This window comes from Otolemur garnettii, unplaced genomic scaffold (assembly GCF_000181295.1).
Source record: "Otolemur garnettii isolate 467f Iridium unplaced genomic scaffold, OtoGar3 scaffold00005, whole genome shotgun sequence".
NCBI lineage: Eukaryota > Metazoa > Chordata > Mammalia > Primates > Galagidae > Otolemur > Otolemur garnettii.
The window spans coordinates 9,263,756-9,278,701 of record NW_003852400.1 but is presented as its reverse complement, the minus strand read 5'-3'; the positions used below and the strand labels follow the sequence as shown (position 1 = coordinate 9,278,701).

The window sequence follows — 14,946 nt, the reverse complement described above, 5'->3', positions numbered from 1 at the left end:
GCAGTAAAAACCTGATGTGGAAACTATTCTAGAATATAGTACAGTATTAATCATGTTTCTTGACATAAGAATGACTAACATTTCCCCTATTTTGTGTGTCTTGTTGTACAGAAGTATTTAATTGAAAAGGATCATGTGACCTTTTTTTAGAAAGTACTATAATACCGTATTATGACATTTTCATAAATAGACATAGACAGTCCCTTGTGTATATAAAGTATGAACTATTTTCTGTGTCCTTAAGTGAGTTTTTGTTATTAATGATGTTGACATTAATTTTGTAAATTTAATAACCACACTATAATTTTAGTATTTTTCTTCTTATTTATTTTATCTTTAAGGGAAAAACATTAAGAAAGACTCACCATTCAACCCATTTAAGTCACATGCTTATTCCTATACAATTTTCAGCAAAGAGAGAAAACAACCATACTCCCAATATTGACACAATTGGCCTTTCTTCTCATAGCAATGTTCATATCAGGATGCCTGGTGCTCAGAAGATTTCAAATGCTCTATTTTGATTTGTCACACTATGGAAGACAATTGAAACTAACATGCTTAGAGATTCTGCGACTCAGGCAATTAAAAAGTTAGAATACAAATAACTTCAAATTTTTATTTAAATAATGACTGGCTTACAAAAAATGTAAATAACTGTTTTGAATGCGAAAGCTAGTAATACATAACGACTATGATAAATGCAGACTGAACTTTGGATCTTGTATGAACTTTTAAAAATCCGTATAGAATATTTTGGAATAACAAAGGAATTTGTAATATAGAATGTATATTAGATGATATTGTTAAATAAATATTTATATTTTGGCATTCTTATGATGCTATTATGTAGAGAAATCAAACATTGTTGGAAAATACATGCTGAAGTATTTAAGGATGAAGTAGCGTGTCTGCAACCAATTGTCTAAGGGTCTTCATAGATGTGAACTCACACGTGAGAGAGAGGAAACGTGGCAGAATATAACAATTTGTGAATCCAGAGATACCACTGTTCATTGAACATGGACTCACTTGTTTGTAGACTCTAAATTTTCAAAATTTAGGGGGAGATGCTTATTGTAGTCAGTGAACAATGTTACTTTACATTAAATGTTTTTGTTTTATCTCTGTATCACTTATTTGAGAAAAGTTCTAATATATCTGAAAGTGTTAATGTTGACTTCTGTGTTAAACGTATGTTTATTTAAGAAAATATTATTTTAAAAAAGTAAAAAATTATTTTAAGAAGGAAAATGCTAGTAAGTTTATACTTAGAAATTATCATTTAAAATTTTTTGGATGAATGTCTCTAAACTTAAAACTTATACTGTTAATTTTAGAATCTAGCATTCATCTAGGACATGCTCATACTATGGAGTGTGAGATTCCAAGCTGTTCTATCATCAGTGGTAGATAGGGATGGTCTGAATTTATTCAGATCGAAAAGCAAGAATAAATACCCAGGGGCAGTACCTGTGGCTCAAAGGAGAAGGATGCCAGGCCCCATATACCAGAGGTGGTGGGTTCAAATCGGGTCCTGGCTAAAAAATGCCAAAAAAAAAAAAAAAAAAGAATAAATACCTACCCTGTTATTGATGAGGGGATTGAGAAATGTCAGATCGCTATTTTGGAGTATCAGACCTCCTTAAATATGTTTTTTTCCTTTTTTTTTTATTAAATCATATCTGTGTACATTAATGCTATCATGGGATACAGAGTGCTATTGCTATATACAATTTGTCATCCAACTGGTTAACATAGCCTTCATGTCATTTTCTTAGTTATTGTGTTAAGACATTTATATTCTGCATTTAGCGAGATTCACATGTATCCTTATAGGATAAACCATAGACGTAACCCCACCAATCACCCTCCCTCCACCCATCCTCCCCCCTCCCTTCCCTCTCCCCTTTCCACATATTCTTGGGCTAAAATTGGGTTATAGCTTTCCTATGAAAGCTATAAATTAGTTTCATAGTAGGGCTGAGTACATTGGATACTTTTTCTTTTTCTTCTTCCATTCTTGAGATACTTTGTTAAATACGCTTTTAATAGAAGCTTAGGCAATCAAAAGGATGCCAAGTTTAAAATGCAGTACTTTAAATGTGGTATGATTGGCAATGATAATTCAAAGTCACTTGTATATGTTTCCGCACATACAGGAGGAGCCGTAGACAAGATGTGAGACACGGAAATCCACTTACTCAATGCAGAGGATTTAATTTAAAAGGTATTAAAAGTGACCGATGGCCAATCTTGGCAAACAGTAGCAATGTCCCCTATCACAATTCAGTTAAGGGAAACATTGTAATAGATTCAAGCTTTCCTTTTTAAGATAAACTCACTATGAAAATCTTTGATAGTCATGTGTAATTAAAAATTAAATGCTATTTGTATATTAATCATTATGAAAAACAAATGTCTTGGAACACATATATTTCTCTGTTGGTAGGTCTTTTATGTAGATTATAATTATAGATTTTCTTTGCAACTATTTTCCTTCAGAATAAACATCATTTTACCTTTTAAAATTTACCATTGCAGAACACGGTGAATAGCACTTTTTAACTACAGTAAAAATATATAACATAAAAATTCCCACTTTAAGCGTTTTAAACTTTATAGTTCTGTGGCATAACATACATTCCTGTTGTTGTACAACCATACTGGCAGCCATCCCTAGAAGTTTTCCACCTTCCCCAGCTGAAGCTGTGGACCCATTAAATAATAAGTAGCCATTCCCTCTTCCCCTCAGCCCCTAGCACAACCATTCCACTTTCTTATGAATTTATTATTAATTTGATTATTCTGGGTACCTCATATCAGTGGAATTGTATAATTTTTGTCTTTTTGTGACTGGCTTATTTCACAATGAATTCAAGGTTCATATGTTGTAATATCAGAATTTTCTTCATGTTAAGACTGAATAATATTCCATTATGTATATGCACATTTTGTTTATCCATTCCTCCATCTCTGGACGTTTGTTTTGCTTCTACCGTTTAGCTATGGTGAATAGTTCTGCTGTGAACGTAGGGGCACTGCAGCTGACAGTCCTGCCCTGGTCTTACTTTTAGCCTAATTTCTTCCTTTCCTTCATGACATAGAGAAACCTTGTTATTACATTTTCCCTACTAATCATTTTCCCCCACCTCAACACCACCAAACCAAAGTATCTCCATGCAGATGTTAAAATAGACTGTATTAAATTATTAACTCTAAGACTTCTATGTCTAATCCTTTTGAGTTCTGGCTTTCTTTTAGCAGAAGATGACAATCTTGTTCCTAACTACCTTTACTTCAAGGAGAAAATCAAAATAGATTTTGTTTAATTGTTCCATACATCTAACTGAAAGAATAAGTCCAGATTGCTATTTCTCTGTTTACTGAGTATTTTATATAAGTGTGTCAGTTCCCAGTAATAGTAGTAGTTATCAAAATGGTAAGAATGGTGGCAGTTGGGACCATGAGGAACAAATACTGATGTTGACATTGTCAGAACCCGAGTTAAGTGCTTTTTTATGGTTATCTCACTTAATATTCAATAACTTATGCTAAAATAGTCTATTATTATCCCTGCTTTATGAAGAAGATTCTGTCCATCTCTTAGCTACCACACTGTTATACTAAATCCTTAACCTAACTTAATATTTTTATTAATGAACCTGTGTAGAAAAAAAGAATTATCCATGTTTTAGAGATGACTAATGGTCAGGTACAGAGAGATACAATGACTTGTCTAAGTTTATACAGCCAGTAATAGTAGAGTGAGGAATTTGTATTGCTGGGTTCAAAAACTGATGTTAGGTACAATCATTGACATATTCGCAAACAAATGTTTCCCTTATCAACAGAGCCTTAATTACCTTAATGGTCTTTTTCTCCTTCCCCTTACATTGAAAAAAAAAGAACAGACGTGCGATGTGTAATTGTTTGCTTAATGTTTACCAGCGTCTTTTGCTGAGTGTCGTAGTTGTGTGCAATTTTATAGGAAGCAAAACATTTATATAGGAGAATAGGTTCTAAATTCTGTTGCTGTCTCTCTCCATTTATTTTTGCTTTTTAGCATATAGAAATGCAGCTGAAATTGTTCAGTATGGAGTAAAAAATAACACCACTTTCCTGGAGTGTGCCCCCAAGTCTCCGCAGGCATCTATCAAGTGGTTGCTGCAGAAAGACAAAGACAGGAGGAAAGAGGTGAGTAGCGCGGCTCAGCAGCAATCAATCAGAGTTTGGAAAGAACATTCGATCGCCATTCCTCCATGAGGTGCACGTCAACTGAGAAAAGAAAGGCACAGGAACATCCTTTGATGTCTTGCAGATGCCATTTTCTTTAAAATCCTTTGTCCTAAGAATTGATGGATTAATTAGAAATTCTCTCTGCCTACTCACCTCTGTAATATGGTAATTGAAACAAGAGCGTGGGCACTAAGGTGATGGTATTGATGGAAAGAAACATTAGTAAAAGAAACAAGATGTGCACAAATTGAGATGTCGAGTTTGCACACAGCAGCACCTTTGTGAGATTCACAACGTAAAGAGAGGCTTTTTAAAAAGTTCAAGTTTCCTCGATAAGACATTATATTAAACTCTAACCTTCACAGCTAAGGCATTTTTCTGCTGTGCTGTAACCTGTTTCCATTACTCCTTTATTCATACCTCTGGTGCTTTGGTTAGGAAATATATAGAAGGATTGTTTATTGGATCATTGCCTTTTATATGATATGAAAGAAGCCTTAATTTTTCAAATAAAAGGATATTTACTATAACATTTCACTGATTAGAAAGAGCTGTTCTATAAGGGCAACACTGTAAAATGGGAGAGGGTGGTATATTGTAAATAATGAATTTCATCATATTGACATCGGGTCTTGACAAACAAGGAGATAAATGTACGTATGTACGAGACCTGTCCAGAAAGTAGCCAGCCATGTACTGTGAAAACCAGTATTAACAATGTCTGCCTTATTTCCAGAGAGCTCTCGTATATAAAAAACTTTAGAGACGTCCGAAATGTACTATTTTTAGTACTTCATAAACTGTGATGGAGCTAAAGGGAAAATAGAACCTTCTGGATTCTGCATCTTCTTCTGTTGTGGGCAATTTTGATACTACATATTAAGTTAATTAAGGCTGTGAGGAGCACTTACCAGCCCAAGCTGTGGAACACAGATACTGCATCAAAGTTACTAAAATAAATGTTGGCTCCATATGAGAAAATACTTTCCAACTCTCAGATTTGCCTCTCCAAAGATGTTATGAGCTGTTTAGGAATTTGTGTGTCCCCTGTTACTGCAATATTAAACCATAGGCAGGTGACCACTTGCATAAGAGGAGATTTAATTATCAGGAGGAAAGATGAGCTAGATGGATTTTAGAGCCCATCTTGCCTGGAATTCTAGGATATTAAAATGCTTTTATAAAATTTTAATAACAAAAATTATTTGTAAGTATTTTTTTCTCTTTTTAAAGTTTAATAGAATTTATTTTTTAGAATAATTCTGGATTTACAGAAAGATTGTGAAGTTCCCTCAATTATGATCATCTAAAATTATTATACTATCCAGTACAGCTAATCAGTGGATACTGATGTGTTCCTACTAATTAAAGTCCTTACTTTATTCCCATGTCCTTTGTTTTCATCTCATATCCTTTTTCTGTCCAAGATCCCACATTACGTGTAGTCCTCAGGTCTCTTTGACATTCTGTAGCTGTGGTAATTTCCTAGACTTTGCTTACTTATGATGACCTTGACTATTTTGAAGAGTACTGATGAGATATTTTATAAAATGTCCCTAAGTTGGGAATTTGTTGATGGTTCTCTCATGATTGGACAAAAATTAAGAGTTTTAGGAAGACAACAGAGGCCAAGTGTCATTTCCTCACACTCTAGATTTGATCAAATGCAGTAGCTGCTATTAACTGTAAGAAATAAGAGAAGTGATCCTTGAAAAGAAGGTCTGTGGGGCGGCGCCTGTGGCTCAAAGAAGTAGGGCACTGGCCCCATATGCTGGAGGTGGCGGGTTCAAACCCAGCCCTGGCCAAAAACTGCAAAAAAAAAAAAAGAATTAAAAAAAGTAAAAGAGAAAGACTGTGGAAAATAAGACTAAAGGAGATCTTTTTCCCCTTGTATTGAACATGTATTTTAATTTTATAGTTCTATGGGTGTTACATGTTTTTTATCACCAGAAATTATCAGCCAGAGAGCATATAGCAAAATTAGTTTCTATGTTTCATTGATTTTTGAAAATTAAATTAATACACATTAGATTTTTTTTTTGAGACAGAGTCCCACTTTGTTGCCCTTGGTACAGTGCCATGCCATGACAGCTCACAGCAACCTCCAACTCTTAGGTTTAAGCAATTCGCTTGCCTCAGCTTCCCAAGTAGCTGGGACTACAGGTACTTGCCACAACACCTGGCTATTTTTTAGAGATGGGGTCTTGCTCTGGCTCAGGCTGGTCTTGAACTCATGAGCTCAAGCAGTCCACCCTCCTTGACCTCCAAGTGCTGGGATTTCAAGTGTGAGCCACCAACCTGGCCCATGTTAGATTTATTTTTTTACTTTTTATTTCAAAATATTAATGAAGTAAAAATATTTGAAGTTACATGAATACTTTGTATAATGCTTAGGTCAGGGGCATCACCAGAATAGTGTTCATTGTACATAATAGGTGAGCTTTGATCCCTCCACTTTCCTTCCACCCTCAACAGGGGTTAACTAATATAAATAAAGTAATTTTATTCAGTAGAAGTGTCAATAGAATATGTAAGTGAATGTACTTCCTATGATTTAAACTTAAGTAAAATTAGATACATGTGCTTGAGCATATGTCATAGAAATTAATAATAATGGTTGAATCGGGGTATGTTGTGGGCTTATTCTCTCTTGTGTTCACACTAGATAGCATAAAGTAAAACTAAACTCACAAAGTGAAAACACTTCTACTTAAGTATCCTGTCCAAAAGGCTCTATGATTTTGCTTCTCTGCTGTCTCTCAGACACACACTCACTGACACACACACACATGCTGAACAAAACAGTTCCATTTTAGCATGTGGAGGTACCTCCCTCCCTTCAGAGCAGCACAGGATTCCATCATATATATATATATATATATATATATACCTACCTCAGGGTGTTTTGTTTTTTCTTTTTCTTTTTTTTTTTGACAGAGTCTCTCTTTGTCACCCCTGGTAGAATGCCATGGCATCGTAGCTCATAGCAACCTCAGACTCTGAGGCTTAAACTATCCTCTCCTCAGCCTCCTAAGTAGCTGGGACTACAGGTGCCTGCCACCATGCCTGGCTATTTTTAGAGATGCAGTCTCACTCTATCTCAGGCTGGTCTTGAACTCATGAGTTCAGGAAATCCACCTGCCTTGTCTTCCCAGGGTACTGGGATTACAGGCATGAGCCACTATGCCCAACCCATGGTTATTTTTTTGTTGTTTGTTTTTTCTTTCTTTGGGGCCATCTACTGGTTAGGGTATTTTTTGTTTTACTAGTATAATATCTATCGCTTAAACAAATATCTGCATACTTGTGAGAATAGATCTTATGAAAAATTACTAGAATTGAAATTAATATACCATATATAACATTAAAAATGCACACACTTTATAGATATCAAATGGTCCTCAAAATGTTTTCCTAATTTTGCACAAATAGGAAGAACTATTTTTAAATTTCTGCATTCATTTCCACATTAATTATGCTAATTTTGAAGAACGTTTTAATTTAACAAATTAAATATCAACATTTTTGACTGAATGTCTTGGATCAGACTTGTAAGCCCAGCTGTTTAGAGGCCAAGAAGGGAGGATCATCTGAGGCCAAGAGTTCTACACCAACTAAGCAACAAAATGAGACCCTGTCTCTACAAAAAATAGAGGAATCTATTTTTTGACCCCAACCTGTAGTATCAGGTACTTGGAAGCCTGGGCAGAAGAATCAATTGAGCACAGCCCAAGAAATTGATTCTGCTGAGAGCTATGATGAGGTTACATAAGCCTCATTGATAGAGAGACCCTGTTTCAAAATAAATGTATTATTTCCTTACATCTTTCCAATGACTATTTCTTTTCTACTTCTATTGTCTGCTCTTTAGTACTATATTGCCATTTTGTCCTTCTGAGTGTGAGTCACCTTTTAACAGAAACAATCAATAGTTGATTTGAATTTTATTAGAAATAACTTGTCTATTTGCACAGAACATTCTCATTTAGAAAAACATTTCACATGCATTGCCTTATTTTCATTTTGGTCAAATTTCTTTTTTCCTTAATGAAACGGTATTCTAGACTACACACAGTAAGGAACTTTTCGTCACATTGGTCTTTATTTGCTCATTGGTAATACTATAGCTAGGATTAAAGGAAGACGGATTTCAAGCATTTAGCTGATATCCAGCAAATGATTATTTTTCTGGCCTAACAACAAAAAGTAATTAAATATCAATCCATAGCTTTTTGTTATTTTTCCTTGGAAAATAAAACCACCTAGAAGACTCACAACACAATGACATACCCGGTCATTTGAAGACATTCTTGTTATCCCATGCTGTGGGATAATTAGAAAAGGCCTTTGATGATGTTAAAAACTCCGTTTCTGCTTATAGATACATATATTTTTTAAAATTTTTATTAAATCATAGCTGTGTACATTAATACTATTGTGGGGTACAGTGTGTTGTTTCTATATACAGTTTGAAATACTTCCATCCATCTGGTTAACATAGCCTTCATGTCATTTTCTTAGTTATTGTGTTAAGACATTTATATTCTAGATTTAGAAAGACTCACATGTACCCCTGCCTATAGACCCATGAATGGATCAATAAATTGTGCTATGGGTACACCATAGAATACTATGTAGCCATAAAGAAAGATGGAGAATTTACCTCCTTCATGTTTACATGGATGGAGATAGAGAATATTCTTCTTAACATATATATTTTTTTATTTCAGAGGTTATTCTTCATTGAAAAAAAAGACAAAATTCACCCTTATAGAGATATTTTTTAAAAAATAAAAGACAAAAACCTTAGGATGAAATAGAAATTTTAAATTATCTATACTCTTCATTTATATATGTTGGCTGTGGTTCTGATTTCAAAAGCAACTGAAGCTCTGTGCTTATGCACAGAGTTGGATGGAGAAACTACTTCTTCCAGGGACAAGCACTGTAAGCCATTTTTACCAATATGGATAATGCTGCTCCCATGTGTCCTTAGATTCAGCCCCCCAACCCCCGAGCAGATCTGCCATTTAAAAAATAATGAATAATAGTTATAAGGCCATGAAACTGATGGAACTGAACAAAATTTTGCATCTACTAAGAGGAAACTAAGTAGTACTCTGTACTTTTCCAAATCTGATGTGTTGTCTATACATGTTGGCCATAGTTCTTCAGGAAATAAGAGTTCAGTTTTAAGAACTTCAAAATGCTTCTCTTTTTAGGTCAAACTGAATGAACGAATCATTGCTACTTCACAAGGACTCCTGATCCGCTCTGTTCAAGATTCGGACCAAGGACTGTATCACTGCATTGCAACAGAGAACAGCTTCAAGCAGACCATAACCAAGATCAACTTCAAAGTTTTAGATTCCGAGATGGTGGCTGTCGTGACAGACAAATGGTCCCCATGGACCTGGGCCAGTTCCGTGAGGGCTTTACCTTTCCACCCGAAAGACATCATGGGAGCCTTCAGCCACTCAGAAATGCAGATGATTAATCAGTACTGCAAAGATACTCGGCAGCAGCACCAACAGGGAGAAGAACTACAAAGGATGAGAGGGGACTATGGCAAGTTAAAGGCTCTCCTCAACAGCCGAAAAAGCAGAAACAGGAGGAATCAGTTGCCAGAGTCATAATATTCTCTTCCACAGGTCTTAGACTTCTAGTAACAAATGCTCTGTCTCTAATGATCAAATTCTGGGCAAAGAGTCTTGGGCTTTACTCATGAGAAATTCCTGAGAAAGGTGATTACTCCTAAAGAGAGTTGAACATGAACTCAATGAGCATGCATTTTCTTGTATGATATCGACTAGCACTAGACATGTCATGGTCCTCATGGTGCATATAAATATTTAACTTAACCCAGATTTTATTTATATCTTTATTCACTTTTTTTTTTTCAAAATTAAGACAGTGACTACAAAACTAGAATTGTTGTTACATCCCTCTATTGAACAAGGGCTATAACCCTGTAATATTCCTTTCCTGCTTTGGGGCTTTACATTTCTAATTGTCAGTGATTTTATATATGAAAACAAATTCCACAATCACAACTTTCCCATGGTAAAAGTCATATACATAAATGCATGTGACCAAGTGGCTATCAAAAGAAAGGTAATATAGATGAAAGCCAAGGAAGAAGGCATCACAAAGCTGCATAAAAACATGAGTGATTCATAAAGAGAAAGCGATAAATTCATAAGCTTCCATTGAAATACTTTTTTTTTAAGATTGTAAAAACTATCAGTTGCTGATATCTGTCATCGACATTTGTGTCCTTGTTCTTCAGGAATATTTTCTACTGGGAGTTATGTCAGTGAAGCAGTTAGGTTTATGTTATCACCTTCCAAAGAAAAGTGCTTTTCTTTTTTTGGAAGTTATTTAAATTATTCTAGACTCAAAGAATGTAATCTTGCACTGTCGAGTGGTTTCCACTTTCATTCTAATTGTCTTGTCTGTTTGACAAATGAAACAATAGCAGAAGAAAAAAAATCTTGATGTATCACACTTCCATATTTAAAAATAAGAAAATTCAAAGTAGAAAATGCAACTTTATTAAGAATATTTATAACAAACGTGGGTAATTTACAATTTCATTATTCAAACTCAATGACTAACTCACACTTTTATCAAAACCAATTTCAGATATGTTGCTGATTCTTTTCAGTCAACACTTAATTTTTTAATGATCTTTTGGATGTGGTGTTGAGTTGCTCATTCTGCCCAGAAAAGGAATAAACAATATAATATGAATAAAAATAGACATTCTTTTAAAAGAATGATGGTGCATATGTTTACTGGTCTATAAAAGTACATGTGCTAGGTTTTGTGATGGATAGAATAGTTATCTTCCAATTTTGTGATTGTATAACTTTATTAAAATAATACTGAAATTATTTCCTCTGAATAATGATTAGCTGTGAAAGATATGAAAAATTTTCTTGTATTTCTTTTAAAAGCACAACTTTGGATTTTTTTCACTTTATTTACTTTTGAATACATTTTTATATTTCCAGGTAAAAACAGAAATTACATCATATACTTAATCAATATCGAATATAAAACTTTTATTTGTAATTAACAATCAGTGAAGAAAGTAATCAAGGTAGCTGTATGTATAGCTTTTTCAAACATTGCAGTATACATTTTCATGAGCTAAAATCATTGTCAAAATTAATGTGATCATTGGTAAGAATCTAAGAATAGGATTGATTATTTCAGCGGTGGTAATAAAAGGCAATATTATAAGGTAAGGTATCAATATGGAAAAAACAATAGTTAAAATAAACAACATTGTACCAAACTTCATTAAAAAAACACACTATTGTTCTAAATGTGTATAATTCTAAAGCACTCTCTAGAACAATATATTATACACATGGTTTGGCTGCTTAGTAGTGTAATTAAACTTCATTTCTCCTCTACACGCACAAATAGAAATGTGTCATTGTAAAGCCAAAATCAACTTTTGTGCTTGTGGCCAATGGATTCTATGTACAGACTTAAAATTGTTTTAGTCACAGTTTTTCTTGCTTCATGTAAGCCCAAACTGTTAGACAATAGGGGTGTTTAGATTGATAATATTATTTGTGCTATTTAATACTTTCTGTTTTGTGCATTATTAAATTGTGTATACTTTTATTACTTTTTTAAGATTATAAACATGCTTGAACGTAACTCTGCCAAATGTAAAGAAAACTTTCATTCTCAAAAACGTCGTTAATGTATACTGAATATTGATGTTTGAGTGATTTTATTTTGTGTAGTTTGACTATTCAGTGACTTACTTTGGTTTCCATTTGTACTGTACATAAAATTCCCAGAAATGCACTTTTTTCCCCCAAATGTAGGCTTGTGAATAGGTTTTAGCATGATGAAACTGTCTTGACAGTGAATGTTCACTCTGTGTAAGTAAACAAACTCAATCTAATTATCACACTCAACTTTAATTGGGTATTGAAGAAATTATTGGTCTGGCAAAATAAAATGTGTTGACTTCTCCCAAGGACGTCTTTAGCATTTTTTAAAAATGTATGCTTAACTTGGTAACATAATAGAATCTACAGAATTCTTGTAAATTTTCAATTTTTATTTATTTATCAATTTTTATGGAAGTAATACACCTAGATATTTCAAAAATTAAAAATTCCCAAAAGGTACACACGTAAAAGTCTTCTAGTGCCACTACCCTCATCTGTCCAAGTCCCAACCCCAAAGACATCCAATGTTATCAGTTTCTGTGTATATTTAGCATACTTTATACCTAAGCTGGCTGATACATATTTCTTTTTGCTTTAGTATTGTACATATACCTGTATCTATAGACAATCCTTCAGAGTATGCAGTTTCTACATTGGAAAAAAGCATCTTGTTTAGGAATGCATGGGTTGTGGCCAGACTGCCTAGATTTGAAAGCAAGCTCACTGTCTTATTTTGGGAAAGATTTTAAATTTCTTGAGTTTTTTTACACAACTTTCTTTCTTTCTTTAGTTTTTTACACAACTTCATACCAGTAAAGTGTTAGAATATTTCACATAGTAAATGTTCAATAAATGCCTTAGTATTGCCTATTGAGAAGGTGTCACCTTGCTAAAACAGGAAGGAATCTTTCAAGTGTTGTCTAGGTCAAGGGCAATGCCAGTGAAATAGGTAGGCACCTGCAGTCATTGGAATAGGCCACACCTGACCAGGTAAAATGAGTCTTTATAAAAGTGAGACAAGAACCCATACTTCGGCTCGGCGCCTGTGGCTCAAGCGGCTAAGGCGCCAGCCACATACACCTAAGGTGGAAAAAAATGGCCGGGCATTGTGGCGGGCACCTGTGGTCCCAGCTACTTGGGAGGCTGAGGCAGGAGACTCGCTTGAGCCCAGGAGTTGGAGGTTGCTGTGAGCTGTGATGCCATGGCACTCTACCCGGGGGGATAGCTTGAGGCTTTGTCTCAAAAAAAAAAAAAAAAAAAAAAAGAAAAAAGAACCCATACTTCAGTAACACATTTGAATGACAGAACTATTACAATTTTCTTCTGTCTACCTCTGGGCTTTCAATCTGTAATAATGTGGAGAAAAATGAAGCCATAAGAACCAACAGTTGTCTCAACAGATCTTCCAACTGGATGATTCTATACTACCTAATTTCCTGATTATTCCTCAGTATCTTCCTGGCTTTTATGTCAACTTAACCTTAGTTGTTGTTTTTTTGTTTTGTTTTTTTGTAGAGATGGAGTCTCACTTTATTGCCCTTGGTAAAGGGCTGTGGCATCACAGGCTCACAGCAACCTCCAGCTCTTGGGCTTAGGCAATTCTCTTGCCTCAGCCTCCCAAGTAGCTGGAACTGCAGGTGCCTGCCACCATGCCCGGCTATTTTTTTATTGCAGTTTGGCCAGGGCCGGGTTTGAACTGGCCACCCTCAGTATATGGGGCTAGCGCCCTACTCACTGAGGAACAAGCACCACCCAACCTAACCTCAGTTTTAAAAATACTTAGTATATTCACATAATTTTAATGTATTGCTGATGCTTTACATTTCTATGATCTAGGCGATGATATTTCTTAAGAAGAAGATGACAGCTTCCTACATCTCCTGTGATAGCTAATATTGAAAGACATTCAGCTTTGTTTTATAGCCTGTTAAAAAGCTTAAGTCTAGAAAAAAAAAAACAGACTAAATAAGCAAAATTGTTTATTTAACCAGGGGCATTGAGAATTTTATTGAATTCTACGTTTCATGACAAAGCTGTAGATGATCATTGTGGAGTTTTTTTCTCTAAAGAGATAATCACACCGTCCTTTAAGTCAAGCATCTTTTGTACATCAATATAAGCCCCCCTGAAAAAATCACAACAAATCCAAACAAATTCTATGTATATGTTGATTGGTGAAATTCAGTTTCACCAAATTGCTTAAGGGAACTTAGGTAACATTTCAATTTTTATGGTTTCGTAAGAAGTCTACTTTCATACTACGCAGGTCTGGGAAGTTGAAAGAACCAGCTCCAAGATTAAAAAAATATCAGTCTTCATTGAAGTGACTCTAGTGTATTTGTCTATGCACCTCGTAAAGCACTGCTTTCCACATAGTTTAAATTGTGTATTTCTCAGGGCTATTATGTTGCCCTGCTTGAGTGTTACTTACATAAAGTGCTATTAAAGCATGACATTATAACAAACACATTAAAACTGTTTATTCTATGGAAGGTTACCTCTCAATTCCCAAGTTCAAAATCAGGGTGAATTTCTATTTCTTACTTTTTGTTCTAAGTTATTCATCCAAAATATGGGTCACCCAAAGATTTTATAAGATGAAAACTAGAATTATTTCTTCAAGGAAAAATGAATATGTGATGGAATTATTGGAAAATAAAAGTCATTACTATTATTTTCTCGGTATTTTCAGTATACTTACGATCCTTGGCTTGTGAGATATAGGGAATTTTCTACTTTCTTAGGATTTTTCATAATATTCCATAATTCTACCTAGACAAATACAGTTACATGTCTCAATTTTTCCTTTAAATTGATTTTGGGGCTAAATTATAACCTTCTTCATTTTTCTGTCAAATCATGGCTAGCCAATAGAAAAAATTAGAACTTTAAATTACCCTCTTTTAAATGATGCAAACGGCAGATGTTATATGCTATGATTATACTGATAGTCAAGTTGTTTCACAGATAGGAAAAGCAGGAAACAAAAAATGGAGATTTGCTCGGT

At 34.5% G+C, this 14,946-nt stretch overlaps 1 protein-coding gene across 1 annotated transcript in view; it reads left to right on the top strand.

Annotated features, from left to right (window-relative positions):
- Window positions 1-10,534, top strand: part of SEMA3C (semaphorin 3C) — a 153,131-nt gene extending 142,597 nt beyond the window's left edge. Inside the window, exons 16-18 of the mRNA XM_003782625.2 lie at window positions 2,163-2,230; window positions 4,067-4,197; window positions 9,462-10,534. Coding sequence (XP_003782673.1) covers window positions 2,163-2,230; window positions 4,067-4,197; window positions 9,462-9,875 — 613 coding nt within the window. The 3' untranslated portion in view covers window positions 9,876-10,534. The remainder of the gene's footprint in view (window positions 1-2,162; window positions 2,231-4,066; window positions 4,198-9,461) is intronic.
- Window positions 10,535-14,946: the final 4,412 nt, after the last annotated feature.